A 26463-nucleotide genomic window follows, 5' to 3' on the forward strand; every position below is an offset into this window, starting at 1 on the left:
GTTCTGTTCTCACCAAATGCTCCACATTAAGCACATAGGAGCCATTCTCCAACTTCCTAAAATGCAATGGCTTTCTAATGACCTCTCAAGCTAGCCATCAATTCCACCACCCTTCTAGGCATCACCCACAAAAAGACGGAAGATTGAAACCCATAATTCTCTAGCCACTTCACAATAGAGAAGAAGATGATCTATGGTCTACTCATTCCTCTTGCACATGCAGTTCCAATCCACAACTATGGCTTGCCTCTTGTTCAGGTTATCCAAAGTTAAAAATCTCTCTAGTGTTGCTGTCCGCATAAATAACAGCACTCTAAAAGGAGCCTTAGTTCTCTAAATGTTCTTCCATGGAAATGGGGAGCCAGCAAGAGTGCAAAGGGCATGATAACGGATTTGACCTTGAACACTTGCCTTTTTTAGAGGGATCCAACAGATTCTATCCTTGCCACCTTGTTTCAACTTGAGAGAATACAAGAGCTCAAAGAACGAGGTGATCAAGTTCACCTCCCAATCATGCACTCATTTGATAAAAAAAATATTTCACGGAATATTTATTTTAAAAAACTGTATATAGTCCACCACTAAAGCCTCCTTAGAGTGAGCAGCACTAAACAATTCCAAAAACGTTGTCTTCAGTGGATAATCTCCACATCATAAGTCATGCTAAAACTAATCTTGGACACATCACCCACTTCAAATTTGACAAATCTAGAGAAAAAAACCCCACCCCTTTGTAATGTTTTTCCACAACCCCACCCCGAAGGCCCAACAACCTTGTTGGAACACCATCCTCCCCTCGTGCTATCATATTTGGGTTCCACCACCGATCTCTACAAAGCCTCTCTTTCTGTGGCATAAAGTCATAACCATTTCTTCGAAAGAGTTTGGTTAAATTGAATCATATTTCTGACCCCCAAACCACTAGAGAAAATCTTAGAACAAATCTTAAACCAACTAACTAGATGGATTTTGAACTCGTCACCAATTCCACCCCACTAAAGTTTCTCAATCCGGTTGGCAAGACATACGGGGATGGTGAAGATTGACAATTAATAAGTAGGCAAATTGGAAAGAGTGCTTTTAATCAATGTTAACCTACTACATGTAGACAAATAAAGCCTCTTCCAACCAGTCAAACTACGCTCTATTTTTCAACAATGCCATCTTGTATTGATTTAGCCTTGTACGAATCCCCCAAAGGAAGCCCCAAATATTTCAAAGGTAAAGAGGACACTGTACACCCAAGAATATTGTTAAAGTATTGATTAAGTGATTAAATTTATTTATTTTTATCAGTTTAAGCTTTTGAGATAACTGATAGTTTAATATAGTATCAGAGCCAAGGTCTTGGGATCGTACATTGACTCTGTCAAATTATCCTCCATTTAAATTAAATATTTCACGTGTTGGGCTTTATCTATTAAAAGGGAGTTTGAGCCTACACGTGAGGGGGATTGTTAAAGTATTGATTAAGTGATTAAATTTACTTCTTTCTATCAACTTAAGCTTTTGAGATAACTGATAGTTTAACACAAGCCAAGCCCTCAACACCATCCACATGGCAACATGGACTAACTTTGATTTAAATAAGTTAATTTTCAATCCCAAGACAACCTCAAAACATAAGAAGAGGCAGAGCAGATGACAAAGATGATATGGAAGTGTCACTTGCAAACAAGAGATGAAACACTAGCAACTTGTCGTTATTCCTCGACCCCACCGAAAATCCATTGTGGCAGACAACATTCTATACAAAGCTTCCATCACAACCACCAAAAGCAGAGGTGAGAAATGATCCCTTTGTTTCAGACCATGAGAGCTATTAAAGAAACCATATGAAGATGCATTAATCAAAACCAAGAAATGCACCTTAGAAATACAGTGGGTGATCCCTTTTATGTCCCAAAGGCACTCAGTGGTTGGACAGCCTAGGACTTTGAGTATAATCCTCAAGGTCTTAGGTTCGAAACCACTGAGTGCAAACTGCTTATTGTGGCTATCAAACTGGGGGTTTGCCCCTTAAATTAACCGATGTGCACTTGTGGGAAACTCTTTGCCGATGGCCTGTGTACCCTCGGGATTAGTCAAAGCGAAGTTTCGGATACCCGGTGCCAAATCAAAAAATACAGTGGGTGATCCAACCTCTCCATTTCTCCTCAAAGCCAACACAAAACCTCAATTAACAATTGTATGCCTTTTCTAGGTCCAACTTACATAGCACACTGGGTTCCCCTGATCTAATCAAGCTATCAAGACAATTCATTAGCTACCGAAATTGAATCTAAGATTTGTCTCCCCTTGGTGAAAGCATTTTGAGACGTGGAAATAACTTACTCCAACATTGTCTTTAGTTTGTTCGCTAGGACTTTTGAGATGATTTTATAAACACTACCCATAAGACTAATGAGACAGAAGTCCTTAATATTCACAACCCTAGCTTTCTTAGGGATGAGTGAAATAAAAGTTGCATTGAGACTCTTTTCAAACTTCCCTCGAAGATGAAGCTCTTGGAAAACATTCATGAAATCCCTTTAATGACCTCCCAACAAGTCTAAAAAAGAGTTATGAAAAAACCATCTAGACCTGGTGCCTTATCACCATTTTGGGCTGTCACCACCTCAAAAACCACACTCTTGTCCAATGCTCTCTCTAACCACCTAACCTCTTCAACACCGATTGAATTGAAAGAAAGACTATACAGCTTTGGTCACCAACTGAATTGTTATGAATAAAATTTATTGTAAAACTGCACAACATGCTCCTTTATTGTTGTAGGATCTAAAGTGATAAAACCATTAACAACTAAGGATTCATTGGTGTTGTTTCTTTTGTTCGAATTTGCCACACAGTGTAAGATTTTAATATTATTGTCTCCCTCTTTCAATCAAAGAGCCAGTGACTTTTGCCTCTAGCTCACTTCTTTGAGAAGAATAAGTCTCTCTAAATCCTTGATGATCTCTTCCTTTCTCAACCATTCATCATTAGATAAGGATATTCTTTTTGCAATAATATAAAGATCACAAATTTCATCCAAAACAACATTTTTCTGCTTCTCAACGTTGCCAAATATATTCTCATTCCATTTTTTAAATCGGATTTCAAGGCTTTCAATTTATGTGCCATAATAAAACTAGGAGAGCCTTGGAAGCTATAGGTTTTCCACCATTGTTTTATCTTATCCATAAAACCATTTAACTTTACCACAACAACACAATCCAAAAGTAAAGGGAAATGATTTGATAAGAGTATGGGGAGCCTCCTTTGAGAAGCATTAGGAAACTAGGCTTGGGAGAGAGAAGTCTGTTAATTTTGGGCCATGACGAAGGGTCATAGTTATTAGACCACTTGTAGTTTCTACCTATAAGGGGGAGATTCATATCAGGACTAACAACAACTTCTATTTGATTTTTCTTAAATTTAGGGAACAAAACTATTTTATGCTTTCCTATCCAAATACACTCCATAGTAGCTTCCCCTTATCTTTCCCTATACCATTAAAATATTATTTATTTACAAAAAAATACAAGTTCTATGCATACCCACACATTTTTTATAAAATTCTAACACAATCCCCAGTGAAAGGCAGAAAGAGTAGAGGAGCGAGGAGAGATAAATATTTTGCGTTAAAATAATCGATAGGGAAGCTAAAGTGTTTCCCAATGCATTGGGTAGCACTATAGCATTCCGGATGTTTAGGGAAGCAATACAGATTTTCAGAAGTGAACTTCGAAAACTTTGACATAGCTAGGCTAGAACGGGTGTTGCTAGATCTCTCACTCGGATGACGGGTGATGTTGAAATCACTCCCAATGGGCCACAATAAGGTCCACCAAACCCCACCAATTCATCCTAGGGCACTCTTTTGTCAGTGTCAACATTAGGGCCATGACCACCTGCAAAAGCCCACCAAAAATTATCATAGACGTTTTTGAAAGAGCAAACCACAGAATAAGCCTCCCACACACTCCTCAACTTTCTCCACCACCCTTTTATCCCACATTAATAGGATCTGTCCATAAGCACCTCTCGAGCCAAAATAATACTAGTCTACATGTTGACAACCTAAAGATTATGCACAACTATCCTAGACACAAGCTCCAACTTGGTTTCTTGAAGACAAGCAATATCAACCTTCCAAGATCTAAGGAGATACCTAATCCTCAACCTTTTATTCATCTCATCCAATTTGCGAACATTCCAAGACAAAACACTAGGCTTCATATTGAATCAGTTGGGCCCTTCCCCCTTACCTTTGTCGTTGCTAGCCTGACCTCACTTATGGTCTTAATTGATAGAACATGCTAACCTTTTTACTTTGCGGTGCCTTTTGTTCATTGCCTTATAAGGAAAACAGGACTAGCTGAACCATCCCGATTTTGACTCACTTCAATAGCAGTGAGCAAGGTCATCACCTCATCCTCAAACGCTTCACAAGACATCCCTAGCACCGAATCTAAAGAATCCAAAACAGGTAGAATTGGCTCTTCAATAACAAAAGGATGGATGTTCAACATCTCGTGATCCTAATGCTCTTCCCTAGAATAGGGTTTCATTTCAAGAGTGGGGTCATCTCGTCCCCATTATTTCTGGTTTGATTTATCCCATCTTTGCCTTCTTTAACAGGGATGTTTGGATGATCACTAGGTCCTTTCTCGCTTCATTGCCTCCATCGTTGCTCCTTTCGAGAGAAACAAAAAAAGTCAAGTGATCAAATCTAGAATGGGTGCTCTCTTACCATCCCGAAAGGCTAGAGCCCATTCCAAGGCCTTAGGTCCTCCCACGAAGTTTGTGACACCCAAACATGGAACAACAAATGCACCATCATTGAGAGATCTACTAGTATGAGCATTCATATACGTAAACTCTTCAACCTGTAGACAAACATCTGAAATACCTGCTATTGAGTCCTCATTGGCACAATTTGGACTTGAAATCAAAACTGCAATAAGCGGTAGCATCAACATCGGGGTAGCCATGATTTTTTCTTTTGATAAAGAACCTCCAAAAGTGGACTCATAACCTACACCGCTCAAATTGCCTTGAAACCCCTCCTTGACTCCACCAAAGTGATCAACGATAGACATGGAAGGTAGTTGCTTAGCTATCAAAGAGGCAGCAGGCTGAGTGGAAGGATGACTCGAATCCACTCCCTCGCCCAACCCTAAAGATGAGACCCCAGAGCTTGTTTTAATTTTTCACTTTTGGTTAGTGGGCTTGGTTTTAAAATGACTTAACACTTGGGCTGTAGTTGACTGATGCAGGCCCAAAATCTTAGTACGTGTTTGAGTGTGTTGGACTGTTAAATTATCAGTTATCCCAAAAGCTTAAATTGATAGGAAGAGACAAATTTAATCACTTAAATCATTACTTTGTTACTCCCCCTTACGTGTGGACTTAAACTCCCTTTTAATAGATGATGCCCAACACATGAAATATTTAATTTAAATGGGGGTGAATTGATGGAGATAGGGTTTGAACTCAGGACCTCTGACTCTGATACCGTGTTAAATCACCACTTGTCTTAAAAGCTTAAGTTGATAGGAATAAATAAATTTAACTACTTAATCATTACTTTGACATGGGCCACCAAAGAAATTGGCTCAAACTGAAAGACATCCTCCCCTTTGAATTGGGCTTCGTCTACTGAGGCCTACTTAGTTGAGAAGAACACGAGCCCGCTCCCGCTCCCGCACCCAAGCTCACTGAGGAAGCTCATGCTTCCAAACTCTTGGGCCAATGTTGATTTTATTTCTCTCAGAAGCACCGGTCAGGCTTGAATCTTTTTCTTTCACCCTGTTTGGTTGGGCCACCCTAGACAAGTCAAATGCTTGGGAACCTGGGCTACAAAGATCAAGTCCCTCTCAATTGGCTTGGACTTCAACCCATTAAGAACACCTTTCAGCTGGCCTACAACACTCTCAGACCCATTAACACCCCAACCCTCCCCTATCCTCATGATGTCTCAATTAGCAATACCATCACGTTCCTATTTTTCCTCATATTGTCCTTGAAGGTATTCATACTATCTTGGCCACCTAGAATTTCGTGACTCCCAAAAATTTCCCCAATCATTTCTTTTTCACTACCACCTTGTTCCCTCTATTCTAGCCCAAAAGCCTAAGCTAGTGAGCTTGGTTTACTTAAGTATATTAACTATTCTTATTCTTTATATTTTCTCAATGTGGGATACAAACCTCACAAATGCATGTACATGTCGGCTAGAAACTGCCTCACTCTGTTACACATCTAATTATCTTTGTGTTGTTTGAATGACGGTTTTTGTGGAATGGATGAAAGAATTATGATAATGCCAAGATTTAGGTGTCTATGGGATGGGGTGCAATGTAAATGATCAAATAATTGAATGCTTTTATCCAAATATTGACTGTATTCAAGGTAGTCAGCCTCCAATAAATGAGAAAAAAGATGTGTTTTATGGAAAACGTCATCCTTGATGATGTGGCCATTTATGCAAAATGACAACTTTTAATTGGTCCACGTGTCAGTTTGTTAAGTCAACTAATGGTCAACAGACGAATTGACTAATTTGGTCATTGATCAAAACCACAAGGACCTCCTGTGATAAAAATCAAACCTTACGAGAGAAAAAAATAAAGTTGTGAAACCCCAGGGGGTATTAGGTATTTAACCTTAATAGTTATGATTCTCCTTTATTCCTTCACTATGCCTGTAATTCAATTTGCAAAATACAATAGCAATTAGATTGGTTTAGTATAATTGAATTACAACTACCTAACTACTAACACAATGCCTATTGGAATTTCAAAATAATTGACCTGTCAAAATTACAAAGAAGCTAATCCTACTAAGCTGATTAAAGGGCCCTACTAACCCATTACACACCCCCACCAAAGCTTCGATTATGACCTTCCAACAGTCTCAACTGAATTCTTATTTGCTACCACCAAAGTAGAACCCATCATACTAGTCGATAGAGGACCACTGTGGTTCTTACTGCTAGACGAGGGCCTGCACTCAGCGCCAAAGGAAGTTGTACTTATAAATTCTTGGCTTAAATTATAGTTTGATGTAGGTTTTTATTCTTCTATTGCTTGTCTCAATAGGCAAGAACTGTGGAATTAAATATTTGTAGCTTCTAGAAACTTTCCATATGTGATATTTCAAATTTAGTAAACATGGCCAATATCTATATATAAAAGTTAGAACTTTTAAACCTTGCAATGTTGTGAATTTTGGCTTCAACTTATGAACAAGTTTCTAGTGAGGTTCTAATAGTTCATTATAGTATAGCCAATAATTGTAAGTGATAAGATTGCAAGTATTGGAGTCTGTTTTATGTATCTATTTCAAAGGATTTTTGTCAATTGTCACTTTCTATCTATGAGACTTGTTGTTTACTGCATATTTCTAAGTTCCTTACGTATCTGCTTCTATTGCGTCGTAGCTCTTGTGCTTGCATCTTGTTTTTCGTTGCTTTCTCACTGGTAATGTCAAATTTGTTTCTTTAATGCCTGTTTGGGATGATAATAGGTTGTAGATACTTTTTTTTTTTCTTAAACAGGAGCTAAGAGAACGTATTCAACCTTATTTTTTGCGGCGTTTAAAGAGTGAGGTTTTTAGTGAAGATAATTCCAAATCAACTATCAAACTTTCTAAGAAGAATGAGGTCATTGTGTGGCTAAGATTAACTAGTTGCCAGGTCTGATCTGCTTCTTCTCAGTCTACATTTCATTTCATCGCACGTTGTGGTTTCATTCAAATTGTTATGTTGATCTCACAGTTTGCACTTATATGGTGTAGCGACAACTTTATGAAGCCTTTTTAAAGAGTGAGCTGGTTCTTTCAGCTTTTGATGGCTCACCACTGGCTGCTCTTACGGTACTGTTTGTTATCCTTTGCTATTTCTGCTGTTTTTTCTTTGTTAATTTATTTGTTTAATTTATTAATATCTAGTAATGCCTTGGATTATGAGTCCGGAAATGTTGTCTAGTGACTTCTTTGCTAATTTTATTTATTTAAAATAGCTAGTGGTGATGATGGGCATTGACCTATTAGCTGAGATTCATGTTTCCCTAGTTAAGTTAAAAAACATGGGATTATTTTATGTTTAAGTCTTTATTTTATTTTATTTATGTGATAATGATTTATTTCTGAGATGAAACAATGTTGTTTTCTTAGTCTCTCTGCATTTAACATTTATATTCTGGGAGTTCAAACGAAAAATGACAAAAATGCTTATTTGAATAATGATTCATGACTAAATGAAATAACTTAAATTTGGAATTAATTCCAATGTTGCTCTTAAGAGGCATTGAATGAGGCTTCAATAACCAGTAAAAATCTTAGAGGCTATCTTATTGCTTATTTTTTTGGCTCGTTTGTATTTTGCTCTAAAAGGTACCTACTCTTTGGATAATTAAATAATTTGGCCTTGTTCAATGCATGCATTGAGTCTCTTTTTGTCCTTACTTTTTAATGATATTAAAGTTATATTGGTCCCGAGTTTTATGATTGCTGTTCTTTTGCCATACAGTGCAGTATTGGTTGCTGAAATTTTTCTTCTTTATATTCTTGATGGCCCATTTTACTCTCTAGTAGAAAAATTAAAAAGTTGCAGGATCATCTAGTGAACATAGAAATCAAAGATATTAATTTATTGGAATTAGTTTTTTAGGTAGCTGTTATTTGATTTTGATGCATTAGCTGGTCATCATGCTTCTTGATTTTGGAAAGTTTCTGCTCCAATGGATTCAATATGTTGGCTTATAGTAATGTTTTGAAATGCAATATGATTCAATTTAGGGAATTTTTAGATTAATTCTTGAGGCAACGCGTCAAAACAGATCACACCTCAAATGTGTTTTTTGTTTTGTTTTGTTTTTTTTTAATTTTTTAATTTTTAGTTTTAACTGCTTAAGTTCTTTGAAAAGGTAAAATAGATCATTCCGTTGATTTTCCGTATGAAATTGTGCCGTCCGTTAATGCCACATTAATATTTTTGCTACATCACATTAAAATAATAATTTTATTAAAAAATCAAATCTTTAAAAACAAAAACTTTTTTTTTTTATTTTTAAGAAAAAAATTGATGGGGTGGCCAGCAATGGGGTTGCCTCAGAAAATTGATGTTTAGGTTGTTATTCTTTTTCGGACAAGATTCTTATAAAATATTATATGATTTGAAACAGATTTTGAAGAAAATATGTGACCATCCACTTCTCTTGACAAAGAGAGCGGCTGAAGATGTTTTGGAAGGGATGGAGTCGATGTTGAAACCAGAAGATGTCAATATGGCTGAAAAATTGGCAATGCACATAGCTGATGTTGCTGAGACAGATGGCTTGGAAGAAAGCCGTGACAATGTCTCTTGCAAACTATCGTTCATCTTGTCTTTATTGGTGAGGATTACTCTATTTTAATAATTAATGCTCTGCATGTTTAAGTTGATTGCTTAATAAATTGTTGAATGCTTTGTCATAGGATAACTTAATATCAGAGGGGCATAGTGTTCTTATCTTTTCTCAGACTCGTAAGATGCTTAATCTTATTCAGGTTAGTCCCAACTCTTTCTGTTTTCAAAATTTGTCTTAAATAGTTGATAATATCGTAAACTTGAAAAGTTTTAAGTTTATTTTATTGATAATATATTGTTTTAGTGAAAATGGATATTTCTGGGCATGCATTAAGGCATTATCTGAATCTTGTTTTGCGCATAATGTTATACTAATTTGTGTATGAAGTTTTTTTTATTTTTTTATTTTTTTATTTTTTTTATTTTTTATTTTTTAATACAAGCATAGATATCAAAAAGAAAAAGTGAAAAAAAAAAAAAAACAGACATACACCTGGTTACTTGGAGTTGAGGACAATGACCAGGGTCAAAGAGGTATTTGCTCTTCCAAGTATTTGCTGATACTAGTTGAAGATGAGGAGATTATTTCTTAAAAATATAACGTGCATATTTATCAAAAATAATATATGTATATATAATTTAAGAAACTTATCTCCATCAATTGGTGTATATAATTTATATATATACTATTGGTGTGAAATTTACTCTGAAGATTCCACTGTATACTTCTTGTTTCCCTGTTTGCGTCTCTAGATATATGGTACATTTCTTGAATTGGATATTTGTGTCATTCTGAGTCATTACTTTTTTGGTCAGAAATCTACATATTTTTGAGCCAAAAAGAGAGAACAACAGCGGTAAAATTATCATCTAGTGCATGTCTTATGCCTTTTGATGGATTCAACTTCACCCCCTTCTTTGTATTTCTTATGCATGCATTACTGCAATGTGGTTGAAGTTGTTTTCTGTTCTTTATTTGACTTTTAAATCTGATTATGATATAAACGTGCTCTCTGGGGTGTCTTCTTATTTCTGTCAATTCGATGGATTCTTCTCTCTCTCTCTCTCTCTCTCTCTCTATATATATATATATATATATATGTATACATTCTTTGTTTTTTTATTAGCTCCAAAAACCTAGTACTTGTGTTTGCAAAGAATTGCTTCTTTCTAAATTTCTGTTGCTGCACTTAATATAACTTGTTATGTTCCATAATAAATGGATTTCCAAATCATGTGTGCAGTACTCTGCAAACATATTTTTTGCTCCTTTAATCTGTCTGATATTGAGTGTAGTAATTGTTTATATGAGTAGTTAGGTCCCTCTGCTTATCTTCCCTAGTTGTTTTGGAATTGCATCAAAGTTAACAAAAGATAGAATGATATATTTATATTGCGGGCCTTCTCTTTTGGAAGTTCCTTGAGCGTAGATTGTTCAGCTTGTTGTATGGGAGTTGTACATATTTTGCTATACCTGTTCATATTATAACTCGTCATAGTTTGATGCAAACTGACGTTTAACCGAATAAACGAGCTCTTTAATGGGAAAGAAATAAGTGTCACGCTAATTGTTTAGGGGTGGAAATTTAACCCTTGTTTGATTGTGCTTGCATGAAAAACAAGCTATGTCTTGTCAATATTTATTTGGACATGTTTGAAAATTGCATTAGGTCACTAATCACTATGGTATTGTTATTTAACACATGTTACATGCATCCGTGCTAGATGCAGTTTCTATTTTTGTTTAGCCCCAAACATTTATTGAAACACATTTGCACATTTTATTTATTAAGGTTATTATGATATGGTTATTTGGCATGAAACATGTTTTTCCTTTTTATGTGGTAAATATGATTCCTTCAACAGCTTCTACACTGAGGTAATCTGAACGTAAACATCTCATTATGATTCATGGGTGTTAAGTTATCATAGTTTGTATAAGTACCAATAATTTATCATAAGATTTTGTTAGATTTGAAGAGTTCGCAAGTAGGCTTTGACAAAAGAGAAGAGGGAAAAGGAAAATCTGATTTAGCTTCTCCCATGTTTCTTTATATATAAGAAAATGTTATACTTACCAATTTTTTTTCCCAAATGATGTGTGTCATTGTCCCATGAAATCTATTATCTTGGGAGATGTATCACCATCTTATGCAATGGTGAAACATCACTTAGGTACCAATTTTGGTGAAAAAATTTGGTAAGTGTAGTATTTATCTTTCCCAAACTATCAAAACATTGTCAATGTTTCCCACAAGGCTAGCAAAAACATAAAAATGCTCCTATGGATTTCTCAATAAGACAAAAATACCTTTATAAATTAAAAAAAAAAAAAATTATTATTATTTTTTTAAAACGAAATTTTAATTTAAAAAAAAAAAGATTTTTTTTTTAAATTTTAAAAACGTAAATTTTTAATTTAAAAAATCGATTTTTTTTTTTTTTTTTTTTAAAAACGAAAATATTTATTTTTTTAAACGAAAATTTTATTTAGAATTTTTTAGTTAAAAATATTATAAAAAAAAATTAAAATAAAAACAAAGATTTTCAATTTTGATTAAAAAATCGATATTTTATTTTTTTATTTTTTATTTTTTCTTATAAAAGGATTTTTTTTTTTTTAATTTTAAACTTGGCCTTATGGATTTATATATATATATATATATATATATATATATATATATATATCGTTTGGTTTTTGTAGAAGTTTTATTATTTTTTGTTTTCGTTTTACTAAGGGTAGTTTCGTCATAGGGAGAACATTGTTACAATTGAAAGTTTGAGAGAGACATTGTCAATTGGATGATAGTTTGAGGGGGGTATATGGACTTTTCCCTATATATATATATGAGTTAACAAAAAGGCATAAGTACCCTTATTTAATAATATTAGTTCTTAAAACACGATATATCTCCTAATAGTACCCCTCAAGTTGATGTAAATATATCAAATAGTCCCAGCTTGGAACATATCATAAGAACCTTGTCTCTAGTAAGAGTTTTGTTATCATATATGGTTATTGATCTTCTGAGCACACAAAGGATGTGGCATATCCTTATAATGAAGCTTTTTAGAATCAAAGTGATAGTAAACATTAATATGTTTTGTTCTTTCATGAAATACTAGATTTTAAGCAATATGAAGAGTAGCCAAATTATCATAAAACAATTGCGTTGGGAAATTTACCAGAAATCCAATCTGGTGTACTAGACTCTTTAACTGTACCAACTGAGATCTACATGAGCCATAGCGGTATATTATTCCTCATTACTAGGTCGAGCTAGAACACTTTGTTTGTCACTCTAAGAATAATGCAATATTCTTTAGTAGACCTATCTGATGGAGAATTTATCCCATCTGCATCAAATAAAACTAATCACCCGTATTTGTCAATGAGCTGTGTATGACAATACTTATCAAGGAGTTTTTTATTTTTTTGTTCTCAAATATCTTAAAACTTTGATAGTTGTTTCCCCATGAGGCATGAGGTACTCCGGCAGTTTCTATGACTTGATGCACACACCAACTTCGAATGTGATATATGGTCTAAGTAATAAACAATTCAACTTACTACCCTCCTATAGCTTTATGGTTGGCTAAACAACTAGAGTGTTGCAATGATGGTAAAGGTATTGCTACTCTCCTCCACCATACTTCAGTAATACTCTTACTATCGTTGTGAATAATAACAATATTATCTATATACACTACAGAGATGATCATGCTAGATTTAGAATTCTTGCTAACAGAATGGTCCAATAACATTGCTTCACTAAACTTATTGAACCAAGCTCAGGGTGATTGCTTCAGATCATATGTAGCCTTCTTTAACTAACATACTTGACCATACTGCTCCAAATGAACAAATCCAAGACGTTGGTCCATGTAAATGTTTTTAGTCAAATCACCGTGTAGAAACACATTTTTTTACTTTAAGCTGATAAAGTGGCCAATGAACATGGTTGTCAAAGAGATGATAACACATGTAGAAGATGTCGTTGCAGTAAAAGAGAGAGTTTTATTATAGTCAGTGCCATGTGTTTGCATAAATTATTTGGCAAGTTTCCCAGCTTTTAGCCCCTTAACAGAATCATCAAGGAGGAACTTAACAGTGTACACTTATCGGCAACTAATAAGTTTTTTCCTAGCAGAAAGTGTAGTGAGTTCCTAATTTTGGCTTTGATAAAGAATAACCAATTCCTCTTCCATAACTATTTGTTAACTAGATAATAATATGCTTCCTGAACAGATTGAGGAGATGAAACCAATAACAAGAATGAAATGAAACAATGGAAGGTAGGAGATTGACTTGCATAAAATAGGAAATATTTGATAGGATGAGCTGTGGAGCTTTTAAAAAAGGGTACAAGATTGCTTACCTTCCCCTGAGTGCAATGGGAAAATCTAGTGAGGCTGACCATAGAGACCATTAGGCAACAAAGAGGATGGTGGAGGATTGTGAGATATTACAGTTGGGGAGTGTATGCCAATTGATGAAGGCTATATGTGGTTTGAAACAGTTACTTCAGGATTGGTTCAGTAAGAGATGTTAGAAATAGTTCAAATTGAAACAATATTGAAGTCATGGTGAACAAGTTTAAATTGGACTGAACCATTTATTTGACATTGGACTGGACCAACAGAAAGTGGGCTTATATCAATAATCCGAAACAAAAAAACAAACCTAATAATAATTTGAACACATAGGTTGACCTAATTCATTTTATCATGCACCATTTATTTGACATTGGACTGGACCAACAGAAAGTGGGCTTATATCAATAATCCGAAACAAAAAAACAAACCTAATAATAATTTGAACACATAGGTTGACCTAATTCATTTTATCATTCATTTTATCATGCACACACACACACACACACACACACACACACTGAGTTACAATCGAAAAAATTAAAATACCCTTCTCACACACACACACACACACACACACACACTGAGTTACAATCGAAAAAATTAAAATACCCTTCTCACACACACACACACACACACTGAGTTACAATCGAAAAAATTAAAATACCCTTCTCACACACACACACACACACACACACACACACACTGAGTTACAATCGAAAAAATTAAAATACCCTTCTTGAGTTACAATCGAAAAAATTAAAATACCCTTCTTGAATTACCCGCTTAACCGCAAAAAGAGTAATACTAATACCTAACAGACCATATATCTCCGAACACATTTGATATTAAAATTTTTAGTTTTATGCTGTTATTTACCCCTATTGTTGAAGCTTGATTAACTCATTAGAAGGTACATTTACGTCCCTGGTTGTATCCTAGTTGTAGGATGAGAGATTTGTTTTTGAATATCTTATAATGTGTATTTCTACTGCAGTACACTCTCGACAATACTAATTAACTACATCTACAAAATCTGCGTTCTAATTAGAATGGTCATGTAATCTTGAAACTTCAAATCTTATAGTTTGAAGTTTGTAGTTGTTGAGAGGTTTGCATGAAGTAGGTTTTGAGAAAAGAGGAGGCTCGTCACATAATCCGTAGCCTACCTCAAACATATTATTATATAAGCTTAAAGAATACACAAATGACTAAAATACCCTCAAACCCTAATACATTCTTCTAACACTCCCCCTCAAGCTAGAACATATATATCATATAAGCCCAGCTTGGAACAAATAAACTCTAACCGGTTACGACATAATGATTTTGTAAACATATCAGCTAACTGGTCTCCAGACTTCACAAATGTTGTAGATATATCTCCATTGAGTATTTTGTCTCGGACATAATGACAGTCGACCTCAATATGTTTAGTCCTCTCATGAAACACTGGGTTAGATGCAATATGTATAGCAACCTGGTTATCACAAGATAACGGGATAGGAGTAGGAGCTACGAAATCAATCTCCTGAAGAAAGCTTTGTAACCATGTCAACTCAGTAGCTGTATGAGCCATTGCCCTGTACTCTGCTTCAGCACTAGATTGTGCCACCACTGTCTGTTTCTTACTCTTCCAAGTTACAAGATTACCGCCGAAGAATGTGCAATATCCTGTTGTAGACCGTCTATATGAAGGAGAACCTGCCCAATCTGCATTAATAAAACCTTTGACCCTAAGATGTCCATTCGGTCTATACAATATCCCTAGACTAGGGTGTCTCTTCAAATACCGAATAATGCAAGTAACAGCTTCCCAATGTGTAACTCGAGGAGCCACTAAGAACTGACTGACAACGCTAACTGCATATGAAATATCTGGCTTGGTGATAGTTAGATAGTTCAACTTCCCAACTAGACGACGGTACCTGCCAGGATTTTCAAATAATTCACCTTCATCCTTTAGTAATTTCTTATTTGGATCCATCGGAACATCAATAGGTCAAGAGCCCAAAAGACCTGTTTCTTCTAATAAATCAAGTGCATACTTTCTCTGAGATAAGTTAATACCTGTTCGAGATCTAGCAACTTCAATACCTAGAAAATACCGAAGTTTGCTCAAATCCTTTGTATGAAATTGTTCTTGTAGAAATTGCTTTAATCGGGCAATGCCTCCTGAATCATCTCCAGTAATAATGATATCATCTACATATACCACAAGAAGGATATAGCCTGCACCAATATGTAAGTGAAATACTGAATGATCTGTTTGACATCTCTGAAGACCAAACTTCAATACCGCTTTAGAAAACTTTCCAAACCATGCCTGTGGTGATTGCTTGAGACCATACAATGCCTTTCTTAATTTACAAACAATGCCTTGAGACTCCCCCTGAGCAACAAACCCAGGTGGTTGCTCCATATAAACTTCCTTAGACAAGTCTCCTTGTAAGAAGACATTTTTGACATCCAATTGAAACAACGGCCAATCAAGATTAGAAGCCAAGGAAATAAGAGCACGAACATAAGAAATTTTAGCTACTGGAGAAAAAGTGTCATCGTAATCAATACCATATATTTGCGTATAACCCTTAGCAACCAGTCGAGCTTTGAACCGTTCAACAGAACCATCAGGATGAAATTTAATTGTGTAAACCCATTTGCAACCAACAGTCTTCTTATTAGGTGGTAAGGGAACAAGCTCCCACGTGCCATTATGATGCAAGGCCTTCATTTCCAATTCCATAGCTTGCCTCCAACCAGAGTCAGATAATGCAGCCTGCACTGTCTATGGAATGGAAATACTAGAGAGATGGGACACAAAACAAGAAAGTGAAGGAGATAAAGAACTAGTGGATACAAACTGACTAATAGGATGTTGGGTAGTGCAAGAACGTGTACCATTCCATAGGGCAATAGGCAAGTGGTCGGATGGAGGTGGGAGCACCGGATCTGTAGACGATAAGGATGATGGTGGCGGAGCACGAAGACGACGCTGATAAACCTAGAGTGGAGCACGAGCAGGAGGAGAAGCAAAGGCAGTCTCAGAGAGGAGGGGAATAGGCAGAGGAAGAGATGCGGCATCAGGTGCAAGGGAAGAGACTCATTAAAGGTAACATCAGTGCAAGTGAAGTAGCGTCGAAGGACCGGGCCATAGCAACGGTAGCCTTTCTGGGTTGTGGAATACCCAAGAAAGACACATTTGGTAGCACGAGGGTCAAGTTTATCAAAACCAGGGCCCAAATTATCAACATAGCAAACACACCCAAAAAGCTTAAGTGGCAAGGAGAACGAGGATGAAGAAGGATATAAAAGAGAATGAGGAGAGGTCCCTTCTAAGACCAAGGAGGGCATCCTATTAACTAAATAACAAGCAGTGAGAACAACATCAGTCTAAAATTGTTTGGGAACATGCATATGAGACAAGAGACAACGTGCGACATCCAATAAATGGCGATTCTTGTGTTCAGACACACCATTTTGTTGTGGAGTGTGAGCACACGTGGTTTGATGGATAATGCCTTTATCAGACAAATAAGAGTCAAAAGAACGAGAGGTATATTCTTTAGCATTATCTGAACGCAAGATACGAATTTTCTGAGCAAATTGAGTCTTAATCATATTGTGAAAGATTTGGAAAATAGAAAATAACTCAGAACGATTTTTCATTAAAAATAACCATGTCATACGGGAAAAATCATCCACAAAAGTAACAAAATAGTGGAATTTATTGGACACTGAATTAATGGGACCCCATACATCAGAATGAACTAACTCAACTGGACTAGAAACCCTAGGAACAACTCGTGATGGAAACGAGGCACGATGATGCTTACTAAGTTGACAAGCTTTGCAAGGCACAGACAATTGATGAAGAAGACTCGGGACTTGATGCTTCAACGTAGAGAGGGAAGGATGACCAAGGCGACAATGCAACTGAGGAGCGGAGGTGGACGACTGCAAAGCACGAGAGGGAGGTGTAGGTGCTATATCCAGATAATATAAGTCATCGACTTCATGCCCCATACCAATCATCCTCCTTGTCTTGAGATTCTGAAAAATACACAAAGAAGGGTAAAAACTAACGGAACAGTGAAGGGTTTTTGTAATTTTACTAATAGACAATAAATTAAAAGGAAAACCAGGAACATGTAGAACAGACAACAAGTCAATATTAGGACTCAGATGGGTAGTGCCTGAGCCGACCACTTTGGAGAGGGAACCATTAGCTAGGGTGACACTTTTAGGTGTAGCAACAGGATGATAATCAGAGAGGGAAGTAGACGAACCAGTCATATGGTCATTGGCGCCAGGATCGCCAATGGAGGATAAAAGACAGTGAGATGTAGTACCTGACTGAGCAAGAGTAGTCGTAGAAGAGGTAGAAATCCGCTTATGGGATAAGAACTGAGTATACTCATCTTTCGAAATGGAGATCAGATCATTCTCGAAATTTGAGCTTGAATGAACCGGTGGTCCAAATGAGGCTAGAGAATCCTCATGAGAAGCAACCTGATTGGCAAACCTAGATGGTGTGCCATGTAAATCCCAACAAAAATCCACCGAATGGTTAGTACGACCACAATGAGTGCATTTGCGAGGCCCACGACCTTCAATGCGCCCACCTCCCCAATAATCGCATCTACCTCGACTACCACGTCCACCATGGGAACTAGTAAAGCTACCACGATTAGCAATAAAAGCAGCACGATCACCATTATGTTCCGTGCCCAACAGAGAACTATAATCAGAAATAGTAGCATGCTGAAGCTGAGAAAAAACCTCAGGAAGCAATGGGAGGTCAGAGCCACCCAAAATCTGCGCATGAACAGACTCATACTTCAAGCCAAGTAGAAGCCGAACCACATCTACATCTTGACGTTGCTTTTCCATTTTCTTCAAATCAGTGGAGAGTGGCTGATACATGTCTCTCTCCTTACAAATGGCGACAACCTGATTGTAGTACTCATCGACAGTTTGATTACCTTGCTCAAGCCCAAAGTATTGTTTACACACCTCATAAATTCGGGTGATGTTCCCAGTACCAGAGTACATATGTTGGAGATGATCCCAAATTGCCTTTGCAGTAGGTAGATAAAGACACAAGGAGCCAATGTGGGGCTCAATACTGTTCAACATAAGAGATATAATTTGATTGTCGGCCTGGTCCCAACTACTTGCGAAACTAGCATCCGGAGGCTTCTCGGATTCCAAGTGAGAATACAAACCTTTCCCGTACAAGTCTTCTATAGATCGCGACCATTAAACATAATTTTTGCCATTTAGTTTCACAAGTGTCATAGGGGCCGGACCTATAGAAGCATAAGTAATCAAATCGGAGTTATGTGCCATAATGTGGTAACCAAAGGTCAGCAACTACAAGATCCCACCAAAGAATAAACTACCAAGTAGAAATAGGCAAAAAACTCAAACAAAACAGACCCAATTCGAAACAAAACTTGCTGCAAGTAACTTAAGTCAACTAAAAATAACCTGAACCGGGCTGACCAGGGTCTGAATCGGGCTGAACAGAGCTGAACCAGGCTGAACCGGGCTGAACCGGGATGAACAGTGAAAAACCAAAACGCGGACAGCCTTATCCCAGTTTGAGGTTGGGAGGTTTGCATGAAGTAGGTTTTGAGAAAGGAGGCTCGTCACATAATCCGTAGCCTACCTCAAACATATTATTATATAAGCTTAAAGAATACACAAATGACTAAAATACCCTCAAACCCTAATACATTCTTCTAACAGTAGTAAATACACTGGTTTAAATTTGTAAATGTCTTTTGTGAAAGTCAATATCTAACCTTGTTCACTTTGGGTGCAGGTTTTTGTGACATTGATAATTGATTGATTATTTATAAACTCTTTTTTTTTTTTTTAGCAATGAACATTATGAAAATCATGATGATTGAACATATATAGATTTGGACAAAATTTTTGGTATTACTTTTAATCCAGTGATAAAAATTAGTGTATGAACTTAAAATTATGAGTTAAGGTTCTAAGAGTGAAGGCTTGTTGAGTTGCACATTGTCTTATTGACTTCCATTCATTGTTATATGAGGCTTTTGCATGAATTAACATATTTCTGACCTGTTTTAATAGGATTCAATTCTATCCAAAGGTTATGAGTTCTTACGCATTGATGGCACGACAAAAGCTAGTGACAGAGTAAAGATTGTTAATGTAAGTATTGTACATATTCTAAATGGTAAGAATTATTTATTTTAATATTACTTAATGATTATCATGTTCCTTTTTGTCTTTAGGATTTCCAAGAAGGTGTAGGGGCTCCCATATTTCTCTTGACTTCTCAAGTTGGTGGTCTAGGCCTTACGCTAACAAGAGCAGACCGTGTGATTGTAGTTGATCCTGCTTGGAATCCCAGGTGCTCTTTAAAGCAGTTTTATCTTTTTAAGATTTGCTGGATTTTGGCAATGAACAATTCTTCAATTTTATGGGTAAAAAAAGAAGATATTTACATATTACTTTGGAATATGTACTTAGAGAATTTTAAGTTATTACTCCTAGCTTTTGTTGAATATTTGTATAATACATTTGTACAACCTTGCTTTCTCTTATAGGTTTCATCATGCATCTATAACATCTATTTTTCTATTTCATCCCAAATCTATTTAAAGCTTCTTTTTCTTTGTATTTGTTAGAATATGCTTGCTTTGTATCATATTTATTTGATTATCAGGTTACATATCTTTTAAAAATTCAATGCAAAACACATAGAACTTAGTGACAAACTTAATATTGCTACTGTTTGGGAGGAAAAGCTCTCTTCTCTCTCATTCACCTACGCCTGAGTGTAGGCGTGTGGGTGGTGCGTGAGCTTTGTTTTGGAGTTTAGTTTTTAGCTTCTTGGTTAGTGTCATGGCTGGTTCGAGAAGGTGGTCTGTGGAGTCCAAAGTTTTTGATGTGCTGATTAAGGGAGGGGCATCAGGGGTGAGGATACTTGAAAGAAGCATCAGGAAACATAAATCCATTTTCTTGCAGAGGGACGAGTTAGTGTGGCTGGTGCGCTTAGTGGAGGACTTGGTGGCAGTGGAGACTTCAGAGGTCTTTTGGGATCAATCCAGAGCAGGGTTCCCACGGATAATTGCAGAGAAATGTTCCAATAGACATGTGCGTTTTCTGACAGTAGAAGAATTTGATGGAAGGCAAAGATGTGGTTTGATTATCATTCCAGAAGGAAGTTATGGACAAGGTTAGGATCGATTTATCATGGAGGTTTGGTTGGCAAAGTCTTGTCTTTGTGAGGTCAGAGAGGCCAGGGAGGTTAAGGAAGGGATCAAGGATAAGGAAGGGGTGGGTAGGAGGAGTTATGCAGAGGTTGTGGGGTTGTCGTTGCAATCGGCAGAGGACTGTTTTAACTTTCTTTGAACCGATAGCCAGGGTGCCTAGGTGGCTGAAAAAGGCCTTTGCAGAGATGGACAAGCAAGAACAAGTTTTTGTCAAGCAAGTGGTGGGTTCGCAACAGTTTAACGCCCCTGTGTGGACTGCCAGTGGTAGTGTGGAGGGTTCAAAACATATCTTTTTTTCTGGTGTGGTGGGATTGCACAACCCAAAGGTAGGGGAGTTTTCGGGGGGATGTCAGTAGGGCTTCGGCGAGTTGCTTACCAACTCCGGCGAACAGCTTGTATCCTACGGCAAGGCTGCCAGCATCAAATTTTGGCGCTGATCACATGAAGGGATGGGAGGGGGATGGCTGCCACGATGTGCAGTCCTTTTTTCGTGTGAAAGTTAAGCTCATTAATGCTATGGAGTCGTTGAGCAGGCTAAAAGGTGACATTGACGTGGGTTTGGAAAGGCTGGATGTAGCAATTAAATATCTAGAATGTTAGACCTCCACATCCAAGTCTGATGGGGTTTGTGTTTGTGGATCGGTAAGAAAGAATAAAACCAATCTCGGGGTGGTCCAACACAAGAAAGTTTATATGGTGCGGCCCGAGTTGAATCGTGGAAAGCCCGTGCAACCTGTCAAGACTTAATTAAGGAAAAATAGCGTACGGCCCAACTTAGACAATGGGCTCGATAATGGCCCTGCTAGTAAGGCCTTGTTTATGCAAGATATTAAGGATGTGGAGTCTGGGGCGAGGACACTGGAGAAAGGGGAGAGTTCACGTGCAGGGCCGGAGCCAGTAGGTGCGATGGTCTCTTTAGCGAGCGGTCCCAAAGCTCTGGTGGGCACCGCCGGTACTCCTAAGCGTCTCGTTTCGTGGTCGCTTCACGTTGCTAGGGATGCCCACGCTTCTTTCCACATGCCGATCGAGCCCACGGCCACGGTAAATGTGCCGATGAGGGTAGCATCGGCTGGTAAGGGTCCGGTTGTTTTCTACATGCCGATCGAGCCTGCGGCCATGGCAGAGGGGCCGATGAGGGTAGCTTCGGCTGGTAAGGGGCCGGTGAGGATGATTCCGGCGAGGGTTGGTGTTCTGGGCGATGCTTCGATGGTGGATTACACTATTCAGGCAAAATCGACGATGGGTTCTACCTCGGGCGTTCTGGTAAAGATGCAAATTGTCCCTCTCGTTCCTGAGGCTTCTCCTCCTCCGGAACTCGGTTTTGCTAATCAGTGCTCTCCAAAGAGTGGGTTGAGTGTCTCTGCCACGGGGATTCTGGGCAAGAAGCTGGGCAAATGGGTGTCATTGGTTTTATTTGGGTCTGTTGCTATTGTTTGTGAGGAGTCTGGGAGGGATGGAATTTTGGGGAATGGCCTATTGGATCAGTCTCTGGGTGTTTCCTAGTTGGGTATTCTGGGTAAGGAGCCGGGTATATGCGCGACGACGGCTGTAATTTTGGGAAGAGGTCCCCTTGTCTCAGGAGTTATTTGTCCCGAATTCTCTGGATGAGGAACCGTTGGTGGTGCAAGAGAGGCCTTTCATTACTAAGGCTTGCAAAGAAGTTGGCCTCTCTTGTGTTGGAGAAGAAAGGAAGCTGAGGAGACCATTGGGATACTTCTCGCTGACAACAAGGGTAATGAGATGGAAAGGGAAGAGGTTACACCTGCAGTTAAAAAAGGTAACAGAGAGCTATTTAATCTGCAGTCTTCTGTTAATATCTTGGAGTATTCTGTGAGGGACAGGAAGAAGGGGAGGGCCAATCGAGTTAAATCATGAAGCTCAAGATACTTTCATGGAATGTGAGAGGTTTGAATGAGAGGGATAGGAGGTTGAGGATTAGAAATCTGCTTAGAGGTTGGAAGGCAGATTTAATTTATTTTTGTTGGAAGTTCCACACTGCCTGGGTATTAAGAAGATGGGCCATTTATAAGGTTGAGGGGAAACCTCAACTCTTGAGCTAGCTTTTGGGTTGAATTAGGCCCAAGACCCATTTCTAACAGTTTTCAAGAGACGAAGTTGGAATTTATTTCGTTCAACCTAGTGAGGAGTTTGTGGGGCTGCCTGTATGTGGAGTGGTGCTATGTTCCTTCTATTGGGGCTTCGGGGGGCATTTTGCTCATGTGGAACAAGAGGGTAGTTGAGAAGGTAGATGTTGTTTTGGGAAGTTATGTGGCAGCCTGCTCCTTTAAAAATGTTGAGTATGGTATTGTTTGGGCGTTTGCGGGGGTGCATGGGCCTAATAGAGTCAATTTCAGACGTCTTCTTTGAGAGGAGCTGGCAGGGGTTATGAGTTGCTGGGCCATGCCGTGGTGTATTGGTGGGGATTTCAATGTTACTCTTTATCCAAGTGAAAGGTCGAGGGGAGCTTTTTCTCGGTTTGCAATGAGGGATTTTGGAGAGTTCGTTTCGGAGCAGGGCCTCATGGACCTTCCCTTAGTTGGGGGGATCTCTACCTGGTCTAATAATCGCTCTTGGTCTAGGCTTGACCGTTTCCTAGTTTCTACGGATTGGGAAGTTCGTCATCCGGACTTGTGACAAAAGTGGATGCTCCGGGTTTGTTCCAATCACGCTCCTATTATTTTGGAGTGTAATCCTTCTTCAGGAGGCAAAAGACCTTTCAAATTTGGGAATATGTGGCTCAAAGCGGAGGGTTTTGTGGATAAAGTTTGTAGCTGGTGGGACTCGTACCAATTTCATGGTACTCCGAGCTTCATTCTTTCTAAGAAGATGCAAGCTCTAAAGTGGGGCATTAAAAGATGGAATGCTTAAGACTTTGGCAATGTGGGGGCTCGTATGGATGATCTTAAAGCTCTTGAGAGGGTGGAAGAAGAGAGGGGTTTATCAATTGAAGAGATAGAGAGGAAAAGGGTGCTTGCGAGAGAGTTACAATCCTCCCTCCTTCAAGAAGAAATCAGTTGGAGGCAAAAATCTAGGATCCGTTGGTTGAAAGAGGGTGATAAGTGTACGAAATCTTTCATTGGATTGCTAATGCCAACCGTAGACAGAATTATATTGAGTCATTGAACATTAATGGCACTATTACTTCTGATCAAGAGGTTATTAGTAATCATATCACCCGTTTTTATGAGTTGCTCTTCACGGAGACTCTTAGTTGGAGACCGAGGTTGGATAACCTTCACTTCGACATGTTGGATGTTGATGAGTCTTCTACTTTGGAAGGTCCTTTTGTGGAAAGGGAGGTGTGGGAGGTGGTCAAAAATATGTATAGGGACAAGGCTCTAGGCCTGGATGATTTCTCTTTGGCTTTTTTTCCAGGATTGTTGGGGTGTGATCAAACTGAACATTATGGCTGTTTTTGCGAAGTTCCATGATAGAGGTAAATTTGAGAAAAGTCTTAATGCTATGTTTCTTTCTCTTATTCGGAAGTCTCATGGGGCATCCGATTTGAAGGACTTTTGTCCAATAGAATGAGGAGAGTTATGGATCGGGTCATTTCCAATCCGTAAAATGCTTTTGTCAAAGGCAGACATTTTTTGGATTCGGTTCTTATTGCCAATGAATGTCTGGATAGCCGAATCAGATCTAGGGATCCCGGTCTCTTGTGTAAGTTGGATATGGAAAAGGCTCATGATCACCTGAACTTGAAGTTTTTACTCTACTTGTTAAGAAGGTGCGGCTTTGGTGAGAAATGGTGTTTATGGATTGAGCATTGTATCTCGTCTGTGCGGTTCTCGGTTTTGATCAATGGTTCTTCTTTCGGCTTTTTTGAGAGTTCCTGTGGGGTGAGACAAGGTGATTCCCTCTCACCTTTTTTGTTCATCATGGTCATGGAGACGTTCAGCAGGATGATTAATGCTTCTATTAATAGGGGTTTCATCAATGGTTTTTGTGGGTGCCAGAGCATCTGATCGGGTTATTGTTTCTCACCTTCTTTTCGCTGATGATACACTGGTTTTCTGTGGGGCTGCTCCTGACCAAATTAAATTTATTAAAGCTCTTCTTATTGGCTTCGAGGCTGTCTCTGAGTTAAAAGTAAATTGGGGCAAATCTGTTTTGGTCCCTGTTGGAGGTACGGGGGAGGTGGGTGAGTTGGCTGGCATTCTGGGATGTGGCACCAGCTCTTTGCCGTTGAAGTATCTGGGTCTTTCGCTAGGGGCTTCGTTCAAGCATTTCGCTATGGGAAGGCATGTTGGAGAAGATTGCTAGAAGGTTTGCCCCTTGGAAACGTTTGTATTTATCCAAGGGGGCCAGGCTCACCCTCATCAAGAGCGCCTTATTAAATCTTCCAACCTATTTTCTGTCTCTTTTTCCTATCCCTGCCTCTGGCGAATTGCATAGAGAAGATTCAACAGGATTTTTTATGGGGTGGGCTCAATGACGAGCCTAAGTTCCACTTGGTCAATTGGCACGAGGTTTGTTCTCCTAGTTCTGAGGACGGTCTAGGGATTCAGAGCTTGCGGCTTTTTAATCAAGCTCTTTTGGGGAAATGGTTGTGGAGATTTGTTAATGAGGAAGAAGCTTGGTGGAGAAGAATCTTTGTGGCAAAGTATGGGGTGTTTTGGGGTGGCTGGTGCTCTAAAGTTCCTTGCGGTTCGCATGGGGTGGGGTTATGAAAATATATTAGTAGGGGTTGGAGGTCGTTTCATTGTCACCTTAGATTTGATCCTGGCTTGGGGTTGAAAGTCAAATTTTGGGAGGATATTTGGTGTGGCGAGTTGCCCCTCAAGGATGCTTTTCCCGGTCTTTTCAATATTGCTAGCAATAAGGATGCTTCCATTGTGGATATCAGGGAGTGTATGAAACGGTATGGTTTTTTGGAATGTTACCTTTACTCGTAGAATTCATGATTGGGAGGAGGTGACCTTAGCCTCCCTATTCTTGCACTTGTATTCGCTCTCGTTGCGTGGGAAAGGGGAGGACCGGATGTGGTGGATCCCTTCTAGAAAAGAGAAGTTTGAGGTTCGCTCCTTTTATAGAAAACTTGTCATTAAAGAGCCCATCCATTTCCCTTGGAAAAGTATTTGGCGCACGAAGGTTCCTTCGAGAGTGGCGTTTTTTGTTTGGTCGGCCACCCTTGGGAAATCTCTTATCTTGGATAATATTCGGAAGAGAGGCATTGTGGTGATTAATCGATGTTGTATGTGTGAATCGGAAGGAGAGATTGTGGATCATCTCTTTCTTCACTGTGGGGATGCGCGATTTTTGTGGGATGTTATCTTTTCTCGTTTCAACATGTGTTGGGTTATGCCTAGAAGCGTCAATGAGATGTTTGCTTGTTGGTGGTCGGGTGGAAAGTCCCGAAGTGCTGTGGTATGGAAGATGGCTCCCTTGTGTCTTTATGGTGCCTATGGAAGGAAATGAACGCTAGATGCTTCGAGGATTTGTTGAGAAACCTTGAGGACCTTGTTCATTTCTTTTTGTACACGCTTTTTACTT

At 38.4% G+C, this 26463-nt stretch overlaps 1 protein-coding gene across 1 annotated transcript in view; it reads left to right on the top strand.

Annotated features, from left to right (window-relative positions):
* LOC132165988 (protein CHROMATIN REMODELING 24) overlaps positions 1-26463 on the top strand; it is a 55212-nt gene that overhangs the window by 8983 nt on the left and 19766 nt on the right. The window contains exons 12-17 of the mRNA XM_059576720.1: positions 7544-7681; positions 7783-7860; positions 9171-9380; positions 9463-9534; positions 19820-19900; positions 19984-20102. Of these exons, the coding sequence (XP_059432703.1) occupies positions 7544-7681; positions 7783-7860; positions 9171-9380; positions 9463-9534; positions 19820-19900; positions 19984-20102 (698 nt within the window). The remainder of the gene's footprint in view (positions 1-7543; positions 7682-7782; positions 7861-9170; positions 9381-9462; positions 9535-19819; positions 19901-19983; positions 20103-26463) is intronic.

Source organism: Corylus avellana, chromosome ca11 (assembly GCF_901000735.1).
Source record: "Corylus avellana chromosome ca11, CavTom2PMs-1.0".
Lineage (NCBI taxonomy): Eukaryota > Viridiplantae > Streptophyta > Magnoliopsida > Fagales > Betulaceae > Corylus > Corylus avellana.